The 18,867-nt window shown below is 37.1% G+C and overlaps 1 protein-coding gene across 6 annotated transcripts in view; it reads left to right on the plus strand.

Annotated features, from left to right (window-relative positions):
• The window catches only part of LOC106051216 (E3 ubiquitin-protein ligase TRAF7-like), a 69,144-nt gene extending 50,277 nt beyond the window's left edge, over positions 1 to 18,867 (plus strand). For all 6 annotated transcript variants that reach the window (XM_056020490.1, XM_056020494.1, XM_056020491.1 and 3 more), the window contains 2 exons: positions 9,155 to 9,274; positions 14,225 to 18,867. In XM_056020490.1, coding sequence (XP_055876465.1) covers positions 9,155 to 9,274; positions 14,225 to 14,236 — 132 coding nt within the window. In that variant the 3' untranslated portion in view covers positions 14,237 to 18,867. The remainder of the gene's footprint in view (positions 1 to 9,154; positions 9,275 to 14,224) is intronic.

Genomic DNA, 18,867 nt, shown 5'->3' on the forward strand with positions numbered 1-18,867 from the left:
ATAATCTCAGGCCAGTATTTATTCAATGCTATATAAAACTGTGTTGAGTATTGGATATGCTTGGAACCAGATGGCAAGTGTAAAAACTTATAGAGCTCAATCTTTGACTGGGAAAAACATTTTTTTAAAGAATATCCCATCCGTAAACTCTAAACAAGAAAGTTTGCTCGAAGCTGCATGATATATCGACATATTTGAAACTCCAACATCTAAATGACCAAAGCCATCAGAGCTTATGGTTTAGAAAAGTACTTGAAGATTTAGAAACAAAATATTCCGATGTATCCGCTGGCTTAGCATGGAAAAGGTAATGAGAAGAATATAATATCTCAAGGAAGAAATTTCTATGTTCCTTGAAGGACATTGACTGTCTTTGTTACTAGTATTTCCATGAAGAGTGGAAGACAGATTTCATGTTTTTCATGGCAGCCATTACAATAGGCTGCAAGCATATGAAATATAAGTACATATTAAATGTTTTCAAACAAGGCTTTACAATGTCTCTAGTACAGGCCTTTAAGTGAAAACAGGTTTTGTAATTTTCTTTTGTTGAAAAGCGAAAATATTTCTAGTGAAATGGTTAAAGGTACGAGACTTATTGCATTCCTTAATTAAGGAATAAATAAAAGCAAATTTTAAGATGTCAAAAAAACAACAGTTTTCAATACCATCAGCTCACAATTTAGTGCAGAAGCTGCTTCAGCTCCAGAGAACATAACTTCATGCAAATTATAACCTGTAAGAGAAGTTCCAGTCAGTACTTCCGCGGTAGCTTAATCAGTGCCAGAAGCTGTATTTCCACACTTAGAAAAACTTTGCTCCTAAGCTTTAACATATGTGAACAACCTTTTGTTTGTGTGAAAATGTGTTATCACAGGTCGATGGTGACTGACTGTAATTTGACATCAGTCACAAGGATAACAACTAGTAAGCTAGTTCCACAGTTCTGGAACATTACGAACGAGTGTAAACAGATAAATACTTCACAGTACATTTGTTGTGAAATGTTGTGATATAAAAAGTAGCGATTTTTTTTAAATCGTAAAATTGGTTTCAGAAATCGCTAACTGTTGTTGTAATTCCTCAATTGGGAGTGTGAAATAAAAGAAAAAATGAATGTATACTACAGTATAAATATGAATTAAAAGACATTATACGGTTAGCTAGCGTATTTTTCTAAGTTGTAAGTGTGTGCACACACGCACGCGCACACACGCACACGTATATATATATATATATATAATATATATATATATATGCGGCCCTCCATTCCCCAAAAAAATTTTAATGCGGCCCTCGATACAAAAAGCTTGCCCATCCCTGCTACGGTCAATCAAAAATGAACCGAGATGTAGATTGAACTAACAATCTCTCAATTATTTTATTTAATAGTAGACGAACTTTCAGATCTAGATTTATAGATCTAATAATTGTATGATTAATCGTCTAGATTTAGACCTAGATAGATTAAATCTAGACTCTAGACTCTAGACGTTCAACTATTCTTTGTTTTTGTTCATTAGACAAGTGTTGGAAATATTTAATTGTAACCGCCAACTCCCTGAATGGTTTTCTCAACAAAATAGTTGACCTACTGAGAAATATATCAAATGACTATGTATGACTTGGGCCTCTACTTTTAGTAACAGTTCACCATTTAGCTTTTAACTTATTCTTAAATGTAACTTAATGATCATTTTGTGCCTTCAGTTTCAAACTACATTTTGACTTTGCTTCTCCTGCTCAACAAGTGAGTCACCATTTGTTTTTCCCCTCTGTAGTCCACGAAATATGTTTAACTAAGTCAAGTCAGGAAATGGACCCTAGGGTCAACAAAGAATAGCTGGTCAGAAGAATGTCTCAGACTAAAGAGTAAATGGCGTGTCAAATCGACGTCTCTTGGGGCAATAGTTAAACCTGTACGTGTATGTTTGTTCTGCATGCATGTGAAGCATGACCACTTAACGGCGGTTATTTACACTTGGATCCTAACCCTAGAAATAAAGAAGTTCTGGTTGGCATTGGCACGAAACATTTCACACACTGAACATGACAAAGAAGTCTGCGTGGATGTCATAAATCCATGTCCTTGATGCGCTCAGACGTTTCAACCACATTGAAGAAAAAGAAATGCTATTTTTAGCTCTGATTCTTCCAGGACAAACTTTGCGTTCCGAGTTTTTAATGAGCTGTTGGTATATTAGTTCAATTGGTTGCTGATCGACCTCGTGTCCGTGACTAGGCAACCTCCTTGTACTCTCCAGAACAAGACAACCAAACTTGTCGTGTTTGTCGCTTTCAAACTAAATATAGCCATCCAGCTCGTTTATTTAGTTGTACAATGTATACAATGAACAACAATTAGTCCGATTCTGAAAACATTTTGATTTACTTGTTCTGGGGGTCAATCTTGAGTTATTAGTTTTATTTTCCAGGAGCTTGGAAACTGGATCGAATTGAACGAATTCCTTTTTTTTATACAAAGCTTATATCAACTCACTGTCTGTCTGTGTGTCTGTCTGGTAAAAAGTGGGTACACGTTATTTCTCCCACACCCATTCTTGGATCAAGCTGAAACCTTGCACAATTATTCATTGACATAGACAAGTCATGAAACAATAAAAAAAAGTAACCATTTAGACAATTAATTAGTGGTAATTTATGATTTAATTTAATAGCAACAAGGAAAGCCAATAGTTCTGTATTCACATATACGACTAAATTTGCCGGGTTTAGTCCCCTTAAATAATTGTTAACGCTCTTTCTCCGTCACGCATTCTCCGATCAAGTTGATACTGTAAACAATTATTTATTTTACCTAAAAAAGCATGAATCAATAAAGAAAAATTCTCAATAAGTGAATTAATTATTGGTAAATAATTATTTTGTTGATATCGAATAAGGGATATAACTTGTACATTATTGTTATATACAGTTTTTAGGACGGAATTCTTCCCCTTTTGATGATTTTTTTGAAGGGATTTTATATTTGCTTGTTTTCAACTTCCAAATGATTGTTTCACTCGGACAGTTTTCTTGTTGGTTTATGATGCATTGCGCCTTGAAGTGTTTACAAAGCTTTATATCATCTCACTCTGTCTGTCTGGTCAAAAGTTTGTACACGTTATTTCTCCTAATCCCAATCTCCTATCAATTTGAAATTTTGCACAAGTATTTCTTGTACTTGACAAACTAAGAATAAAATAATAATAACCAGTTAGTTTCTATTAACTATTTTTAATTAATTATTTTGTTTGGTATCGAACAAGGGAAGAAATCGTACTCGACAGATGTGGTGGTATAAGTTGAATTAGTCTCCTTGAGGAGGCTTGTCCCCTGAGTGAACAAGTTTTTTTATGCATTTTAAAACGATCACGGAAACCTTCACACAGATACCACCTTTTTCCCCCATCCCTTTTCCCTACTGGTCCAGACTAATGATAGGATCATAGTGCATTGAGAAAGCTAAAAGAATGAAATTACGCTAAACAAAAACTATTGGTAAAAATATTTCTAATCGCACAGATTTATTATTGTCAGTCTAGATCTGTCACAGATATAATAACATGACTGATCCAAAGTAATTGATACAATTACACGTAATATAAGCTTTGTTTTCAAAGTAATTTTTACACGTTTTTCTTGTTCATTCTTCTTGCTTACCTTCAATTGGCACGTTGCTCTCTATTAGCTCTATGTTAAATATCAAGTAAAGACAAACTTGTTACGCTAGTCAAAGGCGCGCTCTAGTTGGCAACGCTGGCTTTCAACATAGCAATGTGTCTGGTTGACTGATGAGATAGTACGTTCCATTTGATTACAGACATGCGGCCAGCTCGGGTGAACTGTTCACTCTAAAGCATCGGACCAATTGTTCTCTGACCGAGGTGCGGACAGTGCTAATGCGTTGGGTCTGTTTGACCTGAGTGGTCGATTATCGGCATTGGGCACAGTATTTACTAATTGACCTTGTGACCTGGTGTATTATCTCAGCACCGTCGGTCAAAAAAAAAAGTAAAAAGTAGTAATGTTCCCCTTTCAGACCGTGTGGTCTATAATGAAGTCGGTCAAAAGGTGGAACTTAATCCCAGCACTAATAGCATGAGAAGCAAACAAACTGAACTGCCATGAGTCACATAGCATCACAAGACATCAAGTTTGTGAAATCCTTGAAGGATTGCTAGAGTTTGAGATTTTTTGACGCAATCAATGACCTATCATTCATTGCGACTTATTGATTTGAACAACGTGATTGATGAGTCTGCAATCAAGAAAGATTGAAGGAAAATGCATTGAAAAAAACAATAAAACCTGATAATACAAATTATTTGACTAGGTCTCTTGTAATAAAACCTGATACTACAAGGTATTTGACTAGGTCTCTTGTAATAAAACCTGATACTACAAGGTATTTGACTAGGTCTCTTGTAATAAAACCTGATACTACAAGTTATTTGACTAGGTCTCTTGTAATAAAACCTGATACTACAAGGTATTTGACTAGGTCTCTTGTAATAAAACCTGATACTACAAGGTATTTGACTATGTCTCTTGTAATAAAACCTGATACTACAAGTTATTTGACTAGGTCTCTTGTAATAAAACCTGATACTACAAGGTATTTGACTAGGTCTCTTGTAATGTTTATTCTCTCCCACCTCTTAGATTTGTTAAGTGTGTATGCTAGTCCATTCCTCGTCGCTTTAATAGCTTGGGACCTCACAAGTTTACCGAGTGCAATTGAGTCTGTGGGTAAAGACATACTGAAAAAAAATCGAAGTCTAATTGCTAGACAAAATTAAGCGATGTCACCTAGCAGGTAGACCCTAACTGTATTTTTGTAGACATAATCATCTCTTTTTAGTCTTGTACAAGCTCTATTTTTCACTAATGTAGACTTAACTTTTTAGACTTGTACAATCTCTATTTTTCACTGATTTAGACTTAAATGTTTTTAGTTGTTTTTTAAAGATAGACTTGGCTCAGAATAATTCAGCTCATTGGTTTTCATTTTATAACATGGGGTACATACAATAGGTCACTAGTGGAGAAAGAAGTTTTATTGTTAGAATTAAATCTGTAAAAAAAAAAAAAAAAAACATTTGTAAGAAAGAGAAGAGTAGGACTCGATCATTTCCACCTCGCGTGCTTCCCAACTTCATACGTATATGCAGGTCCTGCTGTGATATATATAGACAGATATAAGTGGTATATGCAGGTCCTGCTGTGATATATAGAGACAGATATACGTGGTATATGCAGGTCCTGCTGTGATATATATAGACAGATATAAGTGGTATATGCAGGTCCTTCTGTGATATATAGAGACAGATATACGTGGTATATGCAGGTCCTGCTGTGATATATATAGACAGATATAAGTGGTATATGCAGGTCCTGCTGTGATATATATAGACAGATATAAGTGGTATATGCAGGTCCTGCTGTGATATATATAGACAGATATAAGTGGTATATGCAGGTCCTGCTGTGATATATATATAGACGTTACATAAACAGTTACCACGTTACCAATAATCAGACCTAAACTTTAAAGTATTGCGGCCCTGTGCACATTGAAACTGGACTGAGAGGTTCCGGTAGTTGTCCTTGTTGTCGCTCACTTCACACACATATCTACTTGTCCTCTAGCCAGGACTCTCATCTTTTACAGGCTTGAAATAGCTTGCTCACACTTTTGAATTCATTCAGTGTACTGTTTAGCATATATATATTAACTTTATCACATGTAAATTATGAGTGAGTCTGGTGTGAATGTACACTTTGGTTTCTTATAGTTATAATGTTTTTTGTTTGGTGTAATGCACAAATTGTAAGACAAATTTCCTTACGGATAATAAAGATTATATATATATATATATATATATATATATATATATATATATATATATATATATATATATATATATATATATATATATATATATATATATATATACTAAAATACACTTTTGTTTAGTATGTTTACAAAAAAATTATTAAAAAAAAAGAAAGCTTATAGGTACTATTGTATTAATTAGTTTGGATTAGTCATGTAATTAAGTTTGTAATAGATCTAGACAAACAAAATAAATCTGTGCAATTAGAAATATTTTTACCACTTGTTTTTGTTTAGCGCAATTTCATGCTTTTATCTTTCTCACTACGCTATGATTCCATGGGACCAGTTTGGGGGGGGGGAGAAGGAGGTAATCTGGGTGAATGTTGTACGGCTTCGAACTCAGGGCTTAAGCCTCCTCAAGGGGACTAATTCGACTTATATTACCACATCTATCAAGTACGATTTCTTTCCCTTGTTCGATATCAAACAAAATAATTAATAACCAATAGTCGCTTAACTATCTTTTTTTAGCGGCTCCCGAAAGGGGAAAAAGACGCAATTAGTTTTATGTGGAATGCCATATTTTTAACACATTTATGCTAATGTTTTTAGATTTTTTGTCAAATACATGTTTTACTTGTACACAAAATAAAATGTTTACTTTTTTTTTTAAGAGAAAAAATCTATTTAGTATGCATATAAGTTGGACATCATTTAAAACAACAATTAATAAGTAGTTTTTCATATTTTTTTCGCGTGAACTGCAAAGCACTATTTTACTAATATAACATTGAACTATAGGAATTTTTTTTAAGGAAATCTCTTAATCATCAGGAAAAAGAGATTGTCCCTTTACAAAAAAATTAGAGCAATTATACATTCATTATTATTATTATAGCTTTTATATAGCGCTATTTTCATGCTTATAGCATGCTCAGAGCGCTTTGGTCCAATCTCATTTGTGGACCAGTGGGGGGAGGGGGTATCTAGGCGCTCAGTAAACGCAACTCTGCCCGAGTCGGGTGTCGAACCTTGAGCCCCCTTCTAGGTAGCCAAGCCAAGTTCAAGCGCCATTAGCCTCTCGACCACGCTTAGACATTAGTTAGGCCAGGTTCACATCTAACTTCACATTCACATTCACCTATCTTTTGGTCTGTGGACCGCTGGGGCACCACACAAGATCCGTCAACCTTCTTTCTCCATTCTTCTCTGTCATTTGTCTTTGGTAAAATTTCAATCTGATGTTCTTTTTGAAAGTATTGGAACCTGCCTGGGTGGACACTTCGGGGGCCGATGTTGAGTTTGTGTCTTCACTCAAACTGCCTTTGTAACCTTGTTTTAAATTGATCCTTGTTTTGTCAAGTACTAGAAATAATTGTCCAAAATGTTTAACTTGATCCGAGATTGGGTGTGGGTAAAATAACGTGTACAAACCTTTTAATGGACAGGTGGAGAAAGTGTGAGTTGATATAAGCTTTGTAAAAACAAGTTTGAAAGACCAATGTGTTAGCCATCAGAGGCCATGCATTTAGATCTTTGCGTGTTTCCAACTCCTGCTGCTTCAGTAGTATCACTTCTCTTTTAATGGAATCATTTTGTGGTTGCTACCAAAAGTAATCTCACTCGATGAAGATGTGAATAGATTTGAAATGTGTTGACGTTGTACTGTAAGTGAAAGGTAGTGGAAAGTCGAATATCAATAAACACGTGATACTAATTGTGTTTTAAATCCGTCGAATAAGTTGGCTTTGATTGAATGCTGTCCGAGTCTCCAAGAGGGTTTCTCTTTTCTTTATTTAGTGCATTCGATTGGATGAAGACGACGTTTCCCTAGGTTAGAATGACGTTTCCATTGTTTGAAGTTTGAGACTTGATTCATGTCTTCCTAAACTTTCTCTTTATTTAGCTTCCCTAGTGTTTTCAAAACTTCTCAGATATTTTCAGTTTTGATGAGTGATAGAACATTTTCTCGGAGTTCTTTCTCTTTTCTTTCCCTGCTGCCTGAGTGAGTGGGCGTGGCCTGAGTGGCACGGGAGATAATGAAGGGTGTTAGCTCTTCTCACCACGAGATGCTCTATGTTTCCTTTTGGTCAGTAAATAGCCCAGCACGCGTGCCTGCTGACCACTGACCCTGTTATTGCTGGCACAATTCAATTCTCTTCTTCCCCCCCCCCTTTTTTTTTGTTTTTCAACAGAGAATTTGGCTTGTGGGTAGAGAAAGTCTCCTGGGTTTATTGCGTTGTCTAGTCTCTGATAAAATACTTCTTTTGTCTGTCTGTCTGTCTCTCTCCTTTTAAACAATCATGTTGTTGTGATTAGAACCGTGTCTCTAGATTAAAATCTATGGCTATTTATCTGTTTGTAAGGTTCACTTTTCCAGCTGTCTGCAGACTTATCTGTCTGTCTTTCTATGAACACTTAAGTAAAATCTAAGCGTTGACATTGTGTCTAATTAGGCCTAGGTGTCCGTGTGTGTGTCTAATTAGACCTAGGTGTCCGTGTGTGTCTAATTAGGCCTAGGTGTCCGTGTGTGTCTAATTAGGCCTAGGTGTCCGTGTGTGTCTAATTAGACCTAGGTGTCCGTGTGTGTCTAATTAGGCCTAGGTGTCCGTGTGTGTCTAATTAGGCCTAGGTGTCCGTGTGTGTCTAATTAGGCCTAGGTGTCCGTGTGTGTCTAATTAGGCCTAGGTGTCCTACTCCCACCCAAAATGACGATGAACAGAACATGTGTATTTTTTTTATGAGCTCCCTTGAGTGAACTTTTTGGGGACTATTGCTGTTGCTGATGAAGTCAACATGGAGCCTACCAAGTCGTCAGCGCTAGTATTCCACGTTCCTCGCTTGACAGCAGTAGTTGAATGACATACACATGTTCCATTCATTTCATGGCTTCTTGTTTTCTTTTTTCGTGTTGTTGTTTTGTTTTGAGTCAACGTCTCAACCTCCTCAGTATTCTCTAACTGGAGACAATAGGAACGTAAGTAAAACAAAAAGTTCCCCTTTCAGACCTTTTGGTCTTTAGGGAAGATGATGTAAAGGTCATCTGTTTCTGTTACCTACGGTGAACAATGGTGTCATGTGGCCAGCACAACGAACAACCGCCTTTTCTTTTCCCCAACTAATGTCATGTACCCATTAGAGCTGGGTGGACTCAGAGGCGCCCGAAGATCCCTAAATTAAAAATCCCAATCTTCATCAGGGTTCGAACCCCGGTCTCCGATTCGGAAGCCAAGCACTTTACCGCTTAGCCACCGCGCTCCTATATTAACGCAAACTGAAGACTAAATGTTTCTGTTTGTTCTTTGTGTCCAGGTGTGGAGTATGGACAATATGATTTGTACACAGACGCTGGTCAGACATCAGGGGAGCGTGGCTTGTCTGGCAGTTTCCAGGGGCAGGATATTTTCTGGGGCCGTCGACAGTACCGTCAAGGTAAGTTTGTGCAGCCACTAAAACATAGGTTAGGATTATTAAGATTAGCTCACTAATGAGATCTATGCACGTAATAATCTGATCTCTGCTTCAACTTTTCTAGAATTAAAAGCACGATGTATCATTGAACCATAAGAAAGTCTTAATTTTGTTTCTGACTTGTATTTGTAACGCTCAATCAATAGAAAGGGCCTGCTAGTGCTGAGTTCATACCTACACTCGTTGGTAAGGGGAAAAAACGTAAAAGTGCCCTTAGTGTGTGGGGGTAGAACCCTTCAAGTCACTAGGACCCTATTGGCTATCTAACACCAAACACTAGGACCTTATTGGCTTTCCAACGCCAAACACTGACCTTATAGGCTTTCTAGCCCAAACACTAAGACCTTATTGGCTTTCTAACACCAAAAACTAGGACCTTATAAGCATTCTAACACCAAACACTGACCTTATAAGCGTTCTAACACCAAACACTGACCTTATAGGCTTTCTAGCCCAAACACTAAGACCTTATTGGCTCTCTAACACCAAACACCAGGACCTTATTGGCTTTCTAACACCAAACACTAGGACCTTATAGACTTTCTAACACCAAACACCAGGACCTTATTGGCTTTCTAACACCAAACACTAGGACCTTATTGGCTCTCTAACACCAAACACCAGGACCTTATTGGCTCTCTAACACCAAACACTAGGACCTTATTGGCTCTCTAACACCAAACACTAGGACCTTATTGGCTCTCTAACACCAAACACCAGGACCTTATAGACTTTCTAACACCAAACACTAGGACCTTATAAGCGTTCTAACACCAAACACTGACCTATATAGGCTTTCTAGCCCAAACACTAGGACCTTATTGGCTCTCTAACACCAAACACCAGGACCTTATTGGCTCTCTAACACCAAACACTAGGACCTTATTGGCTTTCTAACACCAAACACTAGGACCTTATAAGCGTTCTAACACCAAACACTGACCTTATAGGCTTTCTAGCCCAAACACTAGGACCTTATTGGCTCTCTAACACCAAACACCAGGACCTTATTGGCTCTCTAACACCAAACACTAGGACCTTATTGGCTCTCTAACACCAAACACTAGGACCTTATTGGCTCTCTAACACCAAACACCAGGACCTTATTGGCTCTCTAACACCAAACACTAGGACCTTATTGGCTCTCTAACACCAAACACTAGGACCTTATTGGCTCTCTAACACCAAACACTAGGACCTTATTGGCTCTCTAACACCAAACACCAGGACCTTATTGGCTCTCTAACACCAAACACTAGGACCTTATTGGCTCTCTAACACCAAACACTAGGACCTTATTGGCTCTCTAACACCAAACACCAGGACCTTATTGGCTCTCTAACACCAAACACTAGGACCTTATTGGCTCTCTAACACCAAACACCAGGACCTTATTGGCTCTCTAACACCAAACACCAGGACCTTATTGGCTCTCTAACACCAAACACTAGGACCTTATTGGCTCTCTAACACCAAACACTAGGACCTTATTGGCTCTCTAACACCAAACACCAGGACCTTATTGGCTCTCTAACACCAAACACTAGGACCTTATTGGCTCTCTAACACCAAACACTAGGACCTTATTGGCTCTCTAACACCAAACACCAGGACCTTATTGGCTCTCTAACACCAAACACCAGGACCTTATTGGCTTTCTAACACCAAACACTAGGACCTTATTGGCTTTCTAGCCCAAACATTGACCTTATAGGCTTTCTAACACCAAACACCTCAACTGTTAGTTTATGAAACAAAAATCTTACAAGATTGAGACTGATGTTGCTCCGAGTCTGATGAGGGCATCTCAGTCTCCTGTGACCATCTCGGGAAATTGCTTTAGATTCGTAATATGCCCCTTATCTTCCTGGTCAAAGAAAGAGACCTGTGTCAAAAAGTACCGCACAATCATTCCCTCACAAGTACCTCAGCAAACTGTATCAGCGCTACTCGTTGACTAAGGAAGCTACTTGTTGAGTAAGGAAGCTACTCGTTGACTAAGGAAGCTACTCGTTGACTAAGGAAGCTACTCGTTGACTAAGGAAGCTACTCGTTGAGTAAGGAACGTGAAAATGATACAAGACGTCTGCGTGTAGTTACTCAATGAACTTCTCTGTTTTTCCCTGTTTTCGTTTGTCGAATGTTGTTTTTAATTGAAAAAAAAATGTAATAACAAACTTCCACCAAGTCTTAGTCTCTAGTCTTATAGTCTCAGTCTAAAATGAACACTATGCACATTTTCCCCACGGAGTACAAAAAACCCAACACTTGATAGATAGCATGTCAATGGTAAAAATGTTCTTGATCACGCGACGTATAGCTCGAAATGAAATCTCACTAAAGGTTTGGATTAGATCATATTCCATTTACAAGCCAATCAGACAAAAAAAAAAAGGTCGTCAATCATTATTAAAGAAAAAACCGCTGTTCTATTTTCTTACCATTGTTATAATAGGAAGATTGCGTGATTAGTTTCTCTAGGACATTTTTATCTAGCACTCAGAACTATAAATAGCTGGCTTGCTGTATCGGAATGTAGGTAGTGTTAATAATCTATGCATTTGAAAAGGTGAAAAATAATAATAAAAATGGTTTTAATTTTTGGCACTTTTTAGTCTTGCAGAATCCAACTTCTAAGTTCTTCAATTTGTGAGCTAACATAATAATGTGGGGAAGTATTAGAGGTTAACTCTTTGACAGTGGCGTAACTAAAAACATATTTAAAAAGAAATGGGCTACTAACTATTAGTGGCGTAGCTAGGGTGGGACAATGGGGGGGGATTTGAAGATCCCCTCGGCTCCCCACTAGAGCGGGGCCCCCAAATGAGGGTCCGCAATTTGTTTTGTTGACATCATCATGCTTCACTAGAAAGCTTCCAACAGGAAAACTTTGCAAGCGATCTTGGCTCCTCTTCTCTCCACACTTGGGATGTCTGTTTTGTTTCTCATGTGTACATCAGACAAGACATCTAGTGCATTGAACAAACCAAATGGAAGAAACCTGAGAGACATAAAGAACATGAAGAATTGGAGTCCACCACAGACAAGACATCTAGTGCATTGAACAAACCAAATGGAAGAAACCGGAGAGACATAAAGAACATGAAGAATTGGAGTCCACCACAGACAAGACATCTAGTGCATTGAACAAACCAAATGGAAGAAACCGTAGAGACATAAAGAACATGAAGAATTGGAGTCCACCACAGACAAGACATCTAGTGCATTGAACAAACCAAATGGAAGAAACCGGAGAGACATAAAGAACATGAAGAATTGGAGTCCACCACAGCTTTTTTGAAGTGGAATTTAGAAGAAGAAAAGGCAGAACCAGATGAACTGTCACGTATGTTACATGCACAAATTTTGAAAAATTAGCAGTATTGGAGAGATATTCTGAAGCGTGTAGCAGCAGCTATTAAGTACTTAGCAAAAACAAACGCAAGCTTACGTGGTCACAACGAAAAACTAAATTCACCCAATTCTGGGAACTTCCTAGTATCTTTGTAATTCCTTACAGAATTTGATGAAGTTACGAAACATCACTTACACTTTGTTGAAACCAACTCCAGGTTTGCTCAATGCACTAGATGTGGGGGTCCGGGGGGATCTTCTAATTCTCCCCCCCCCCCATCCCTCCACCCTAGCTATGCCACTGGTTGATTTAATTAAAATATGAAATGAATGGTCTTTATTTTGTATGCTAATATGTTAAAGTATAAAGTAGATCATTTCTCTTTAAATTAGATCTAGAATTAGAGTTAGATCTAGACTGTCTAGAGTCTAGACTTGGATGTCGGCTTCGATAGATGAATGAGATTATAAAGTACGTCAGGATTCTAAATTCGCAGATATAAGGAACGATTTTATGTAAAAATGCTTTTGAAAGATAAATTTGAAACTTAATTTTATTAAATAATGAAATCAATAGGCTATATTTTGTAATTTTCATGTGTTAAAGGAAAAAAACTATTTGTGCAAAGTGTAGTATAAGATACTATTACTTTCATAGAGTTGGGCAAATTTTTTTTTGAGGGTCTTAAGTTTATTTTAGGGCTACTATACATACCTTACGGTTCCAGTTAGCACCCAAAGGAACCATTTCTGCCAAGTTTTATCAAGATTGGTCAAACGGTTTTGATTTCTATGCTGGACATACATACATACGCCTTACTTTGTAATTTATAGTATAGATTACGTACATTATCTCATGTCATGATGTCAATGTCAAAATGCAAGGAGCCCCCATAGAGGTCAATCCCTACAGTCCCCCAAATCCTTAGCTACACCCCTGCTAACTATCAATAATAAAGCAGAGTTGAACTGAAGATCAACTGCTACGCTTGAGATATTTAGTTGGCTATAGTGCTCTTAGCATCCTTGACATTGCTTAGATTATCTATTGATTTCAACATTTCTCCCAACCTTCCTCCTTCCATTTTTTCTTCTACATATTGCTTTCTCTTCTGTATTTAGTTTCGTTACAAATGTAGTGTAGACCAGGTCTTGTAACTAAACTGTAAACAAAGAGCAGATAACTGTTTAAAATCATATCAAAAGCATGAACTTTGCAAATATTAATTTTTCTAGATATGATTCAGATTGGTATAATTTCTGGAAAAAATGGATATACTATTGTTTTTTAACTTAAACAAGCAAAATATAAAAATACTTATATATATAATTTTTTTTAAAAAAGCCTATCTAAGGGAAAGAACTCCACAGTAACAACTATATCCCTCAATAATGTAGATGTATTTTCCCTTTTTCAACATTAAAGAAAATAATTAATTACTAATAATTAATTGACTAATAGTTCTTTTTTTTTATTATTGATTCATGTTTTGTTAGGTACAATAAGTAGTTGTTAACAGTTTCAACTTAATCAGAGACTTTTTTTTTTCATTTCAGGTGTGGCAATAAGAAGTCTGTCCTGAAACTAGACAAACTTCCAAGACAGTTGGCCAATTGCTGAGCTGATTCCAAAGAACTACAAGGGAAATGATTGGTCAGCACTGTGTAGGGCTTCTAGAGTGTCTGCATTTGGTAGCCTCAGGAATAATTGTTTGATTCAATTGGACTTCTTAGACCAGGACTTTATGCTTAATATATATAGACATTTCTTTATTTATCAATATATATTTATCAGTATGTCCTATATATTTCTATGAATGTATTTTTTATGCCTGTTATATTTACACTCTGGTTAATTTTGTAAACCAAGCGATGCAAACTGCAGTATATGAAAGTCCTCATTGAAGTATATAGTCAGTTTTATATGTATATATATCTTATTTTTATATTGTGAATTTATTTTTCTGATACCTGTTGTTGGTGTATTTACTTGAATAGAAAGCTGTTGAATATAATATTTGTTTATATTAAGTGTTGATCTATATTTATATATATAATATATTTTACATATTTAGAACTCTGTTATTCCATTGTTACTTGTTTTCTAGACTTGAAGCACTGACCTAAGAAATCTTTATAACTGTGATTTCCTCTGAATGTTTTTTCTTTTGTATGTTTATAGTTAACAGTTGGACATGGGGAATAATAGATGAGTGAAACAGATCATAGTGGCAACGGAAAAGTCTTGCTATGACTCTATTGCATTTTAATGCAAGTTGAAGGACATTAATGAATATGCCCAACACTCTTAGGAAATCTGCTAGGAAAAAAAAAGTTATGTGCTGGCCACATGAATCCTAGGGAAAATGGAGGTTCTTAAATGTTCCTAAATGTCTCCAATAAATATAGAAACTGAAACTTCATAACCTTCATACTAATCCACTAGTTGAATTACTAGCATAGATTGTTCAGGTCATAAAGGTTTTGTGCTTCTCTCACAAAGTCCCTCTAGTATGTGTTCTACCCAGGGAACATAGAATGCCCACAGAACATTGAATGCCCTGGGAATATGAATGGCCTCTTTTTTTTCAGTAGGTCTCAAAATCAGAGATAGTGATGAGGTAATTGTCAGGTATGTCCCTTGAGTGTTATCTGTACAGAGAGGTCTTAAAAAGTCAGTCTGTTACTCTTGTGTCTGTAATGACTGAACTTGTTTTGTACATAGACTGCTTTTGGTCTGTTTTTTTTTTTAAAGTATCAAAACTTAGAGAAATATCAAACTAGTAAGATGTCATAGTAGTCTAGAGAAATATCAAACTAGTAAGATGTCATAGTAGTCTATGTGAATGTTAGGGAACTAAATCATGATGAAACAAGTAGATTAACTGGGCAAGCATTGCACTAGTGGAAGTTATTGGTTACGGTTTGTATTATAGAAGAGCTGGGTCTCTGGCTAAGAATAGTGTGAGCTACCTACCTAAGGCCCAAGGTTGAAACTTAACACAAAAAGATTACAAACCTACTAGTCTGTGTGTACAAAATGGTCTGTGTACTGAACTTCAATAAATAGTTGTTGTTTTTTATTTTGTTAAGGATGTAAAAGAAGTGACTGACCATGTGACATATTGAAGTCTGACCATGTGACAGATTGAAGTGACTGACCATGTGACAGATTGAAGTCTGACCATGTGACAGATTGAAGTGACAGACCATGTGACAGATTGAAGTCTGACCATGTGACAGATTGAAGTGATTGACCATGTGACAGATTGAAGTCTGACCATGTGACAGATTGAAGTGACTGACCATGTGACAGATTGAAGTGACTGACCATGTGACAGATTGAAGTGACAGACCATGTGACAGATTGAAGTCTGACCATGTGACAGATTGAAGTCTGACCATGTGACAGATTGAAGTGACAAACCATGTGACAGATTGAAGTCTGACCATGTGACAGATTGAAGTGATTGACCATGTGACAGATTGAAGTCTGACCATGTGACAGATTGAAGTGACTGACCATGTGACAGATTGAAGTGACTGACCATGTGACAGATTGAAGTGACAGACCATGTGACAGATTGAAGTCTGACCATGTGACAGATTGAAGTGACTGACCATGTGACAGATTGAAGTGACTGACCATGTGACAGATTGAAGTCTGACCATGTGACAGATTGAAGTCTGACCATGTGACAGATTGAATTGACTGACCATGTGACAGATTGAAGTCTGACCATGTGACAGATTGAAGTGACTGACCATGTGACAGATTGAAGTGACTGACCTTGTGACAGATTGAAGTGACTGACCGTGTGACAGATTGAAGTGACTGACTGTGTGACAGATTGAAGTCTGTAGTATTGGTAGAAGTATTGGTGTAGTGTGTCTGTTACAACTATAACAAAAGAGTATTGATAGTTTCAAAGTAGATGTAATGGCTAGTATATTTGAACTACACTCATTTGAAGTGATGGTCACTAGTGCTATTAGATTAACATTCAAGTTCAAAGTTGTAGCTGGTCATCCATCACTGTGCTAAGTTCGTAGTGCAGACAATCTCATGAATACCAAGCATTGCAAGCATTTGCTCCACAAGTTCAATGAATTAGGATTGAATGACTGCAATAGTTAGACCTGTGAGATTTTCTATGCAATTATTTGTTTCATTTCTTGTTCTATTTACCCATATTTATTTTATGATGAATGTTTTTATGTTGACTTGCTTGAGTACTGACTCATTGTTATTGCTACTTTCTTTACAAATGTTGATCTCTTCTATGTTAACCCAGGAGTTGTTTGCTAGGCATTCTGGGAAGTGAGCAGATAGAAGCTACTCCTCTTCACCACCTAATCATGTGACAAACATTTATATACAACTCAATGATAAACATAGTGGGTTCAATAGCGTTCATTGACATTTGTTTGTCTCAATGCCATTACACATGGCAGTAGTAGAAACAAGCCAAAGGCCTAGTGAGCAATTTTTTTATTGACAGTGTTGCCTTGAGTCCTGATCTGGAGTAACCTCCATCACTGGTTTGGGGGGGGGGGGGGGGGGGTGTGCATTGGAAATTTTTTGTTTCTAGTCTGTTTTCATTTTGTATGTTCCAAAAATTGGGTATTAATAAGAAAACATGCATGGGCAATTTTCTAATGTATTTTGTCTGTAGGTCAAGGTGTATATATTGATGAGAATTTCTGGCTTTTGAAAGCAACAAGGGCAGGTTTTGAGAAGTGTATGGGCGCCAGGCCACCAGATCATGAGATTAGTTGTGTTCATCGCTGCAGTAGTTTCTGGTAGATTTCTTTAAAGCCAATTACTTTGACCTCTCCCTTAGTATATGATAGTTTCAGTGTCCACTGAATGTGGAGTACAAAGTATCTCTCAGTAGTACAGTGTTGTAGCTTTAAATTAGGAGTTGATACAAAGGAAGTGGTGGAGTTTGATCAGCACATCTATGTAGTGTAGTATATGACATTTTGTAGCCTAGCCTAGTTTAGGACATTTTCTAGCCTAGCCTAGTTTAGGACATTTTGTTTGATAAATTTGACATGCTCCATGACAAATGCGTTGAAACTTGAAGCCACCTACTACGTAACTTGTAGAAAGCATTAAAGTTAACTCTGTTTTCAAACAGGATTTGTCTCGCGAGACTCCGTGAAGTTCTTAGCTGGCTATTTCTAGGACTACATTTTGGAACGATTACACAGGGGAGTGTACCGCGCTGTCTTTCTGCGTTCTCCTGGTTGGTTAAATGCTCATCAATTGAAGCTGGCCGCCAGAACGTACAATTTGTTTCATTCGGCCAGCTAGATGGTGGTGGTGAGACTCTCGGTTCTTGGTACAATCATCCATTTATTTCTCTAGTGTACATTGGGTGCTTTGTCCTACTTTGTGCCACTTCAAGTGCCTGGTTGATTTATGAGACGGACTTTTCATTCATTGCTAGCCTTGTGGATGTTACTTGCTGTATCACTACTGGCTGATAGCCAGGGAAGGAACTTAATCATGGGGTCTTACAAACATAGAAGCAAGCATTAGTCATCTCTAGTTAAGTTGATGTATTGATGCATACAGGTGCTGAGACTGCTGCTTATTTATTTTGATTGAAGATCATTTGTTAGACATTTTTCTATTATTTTGTGTACCTGACAGAGTAATGGTATGTTTCCAGTTTAAACGTCTTGTCTTCAGAATTGGCCAGATTTTAGTCCAGTTCTGTTTAAACAAGTTTGGACCATTGAGAATCAGGTCATTCATTCGTGTTTTTTTTTAGATACTATTTGCTAATTTTTACCTGCATGTCAAAATATTTTCTCCAAATAAGCGATAAATAATCTTTTAAATTTGTTTCAAGAGTCCATCATCTTTGACATGTTGACAGAGTAGAACCTAATGGGAAAGCATACTCCTGTTTCACAAGCTGTACTTATTACAATGGTACCCTCCCAGAACTGCATTATTTTTTGTTTCAAACACAATCCTGCAGCAATTATTTGGTGTGTGAAAGTGCATCACCGGTTGTGTTCTCTTGGAGCTTCAACTGTGTCCAACAAAGAAGTGCTTCAAATCTCTTTAGAACTATTCACGTGACTAATGTTTTCCCGAGTTTATGATCTACTGCTGTCCCTGTACCCGGTGTGTGCCTAGAAGTTAGTTGACGCTCTAAGAAATAAACTGTTTAGACCAACTC

The sequence above is a fragment of the Biomphalaria glabrata genome, chromosome 2, assembly GCF_947242115.1.
Source record: "Biomphalaria glabrata chromosome 2, xgBioGlab47.1, whole genome shotgun sequence".
In the NCBI taxonomy this organism is placed as follows: Eukaryota; Metazoa; Mollusca; class Gastropoda; family Planorbidae; genus Biomphalaria; species Biomphalaria glabrata.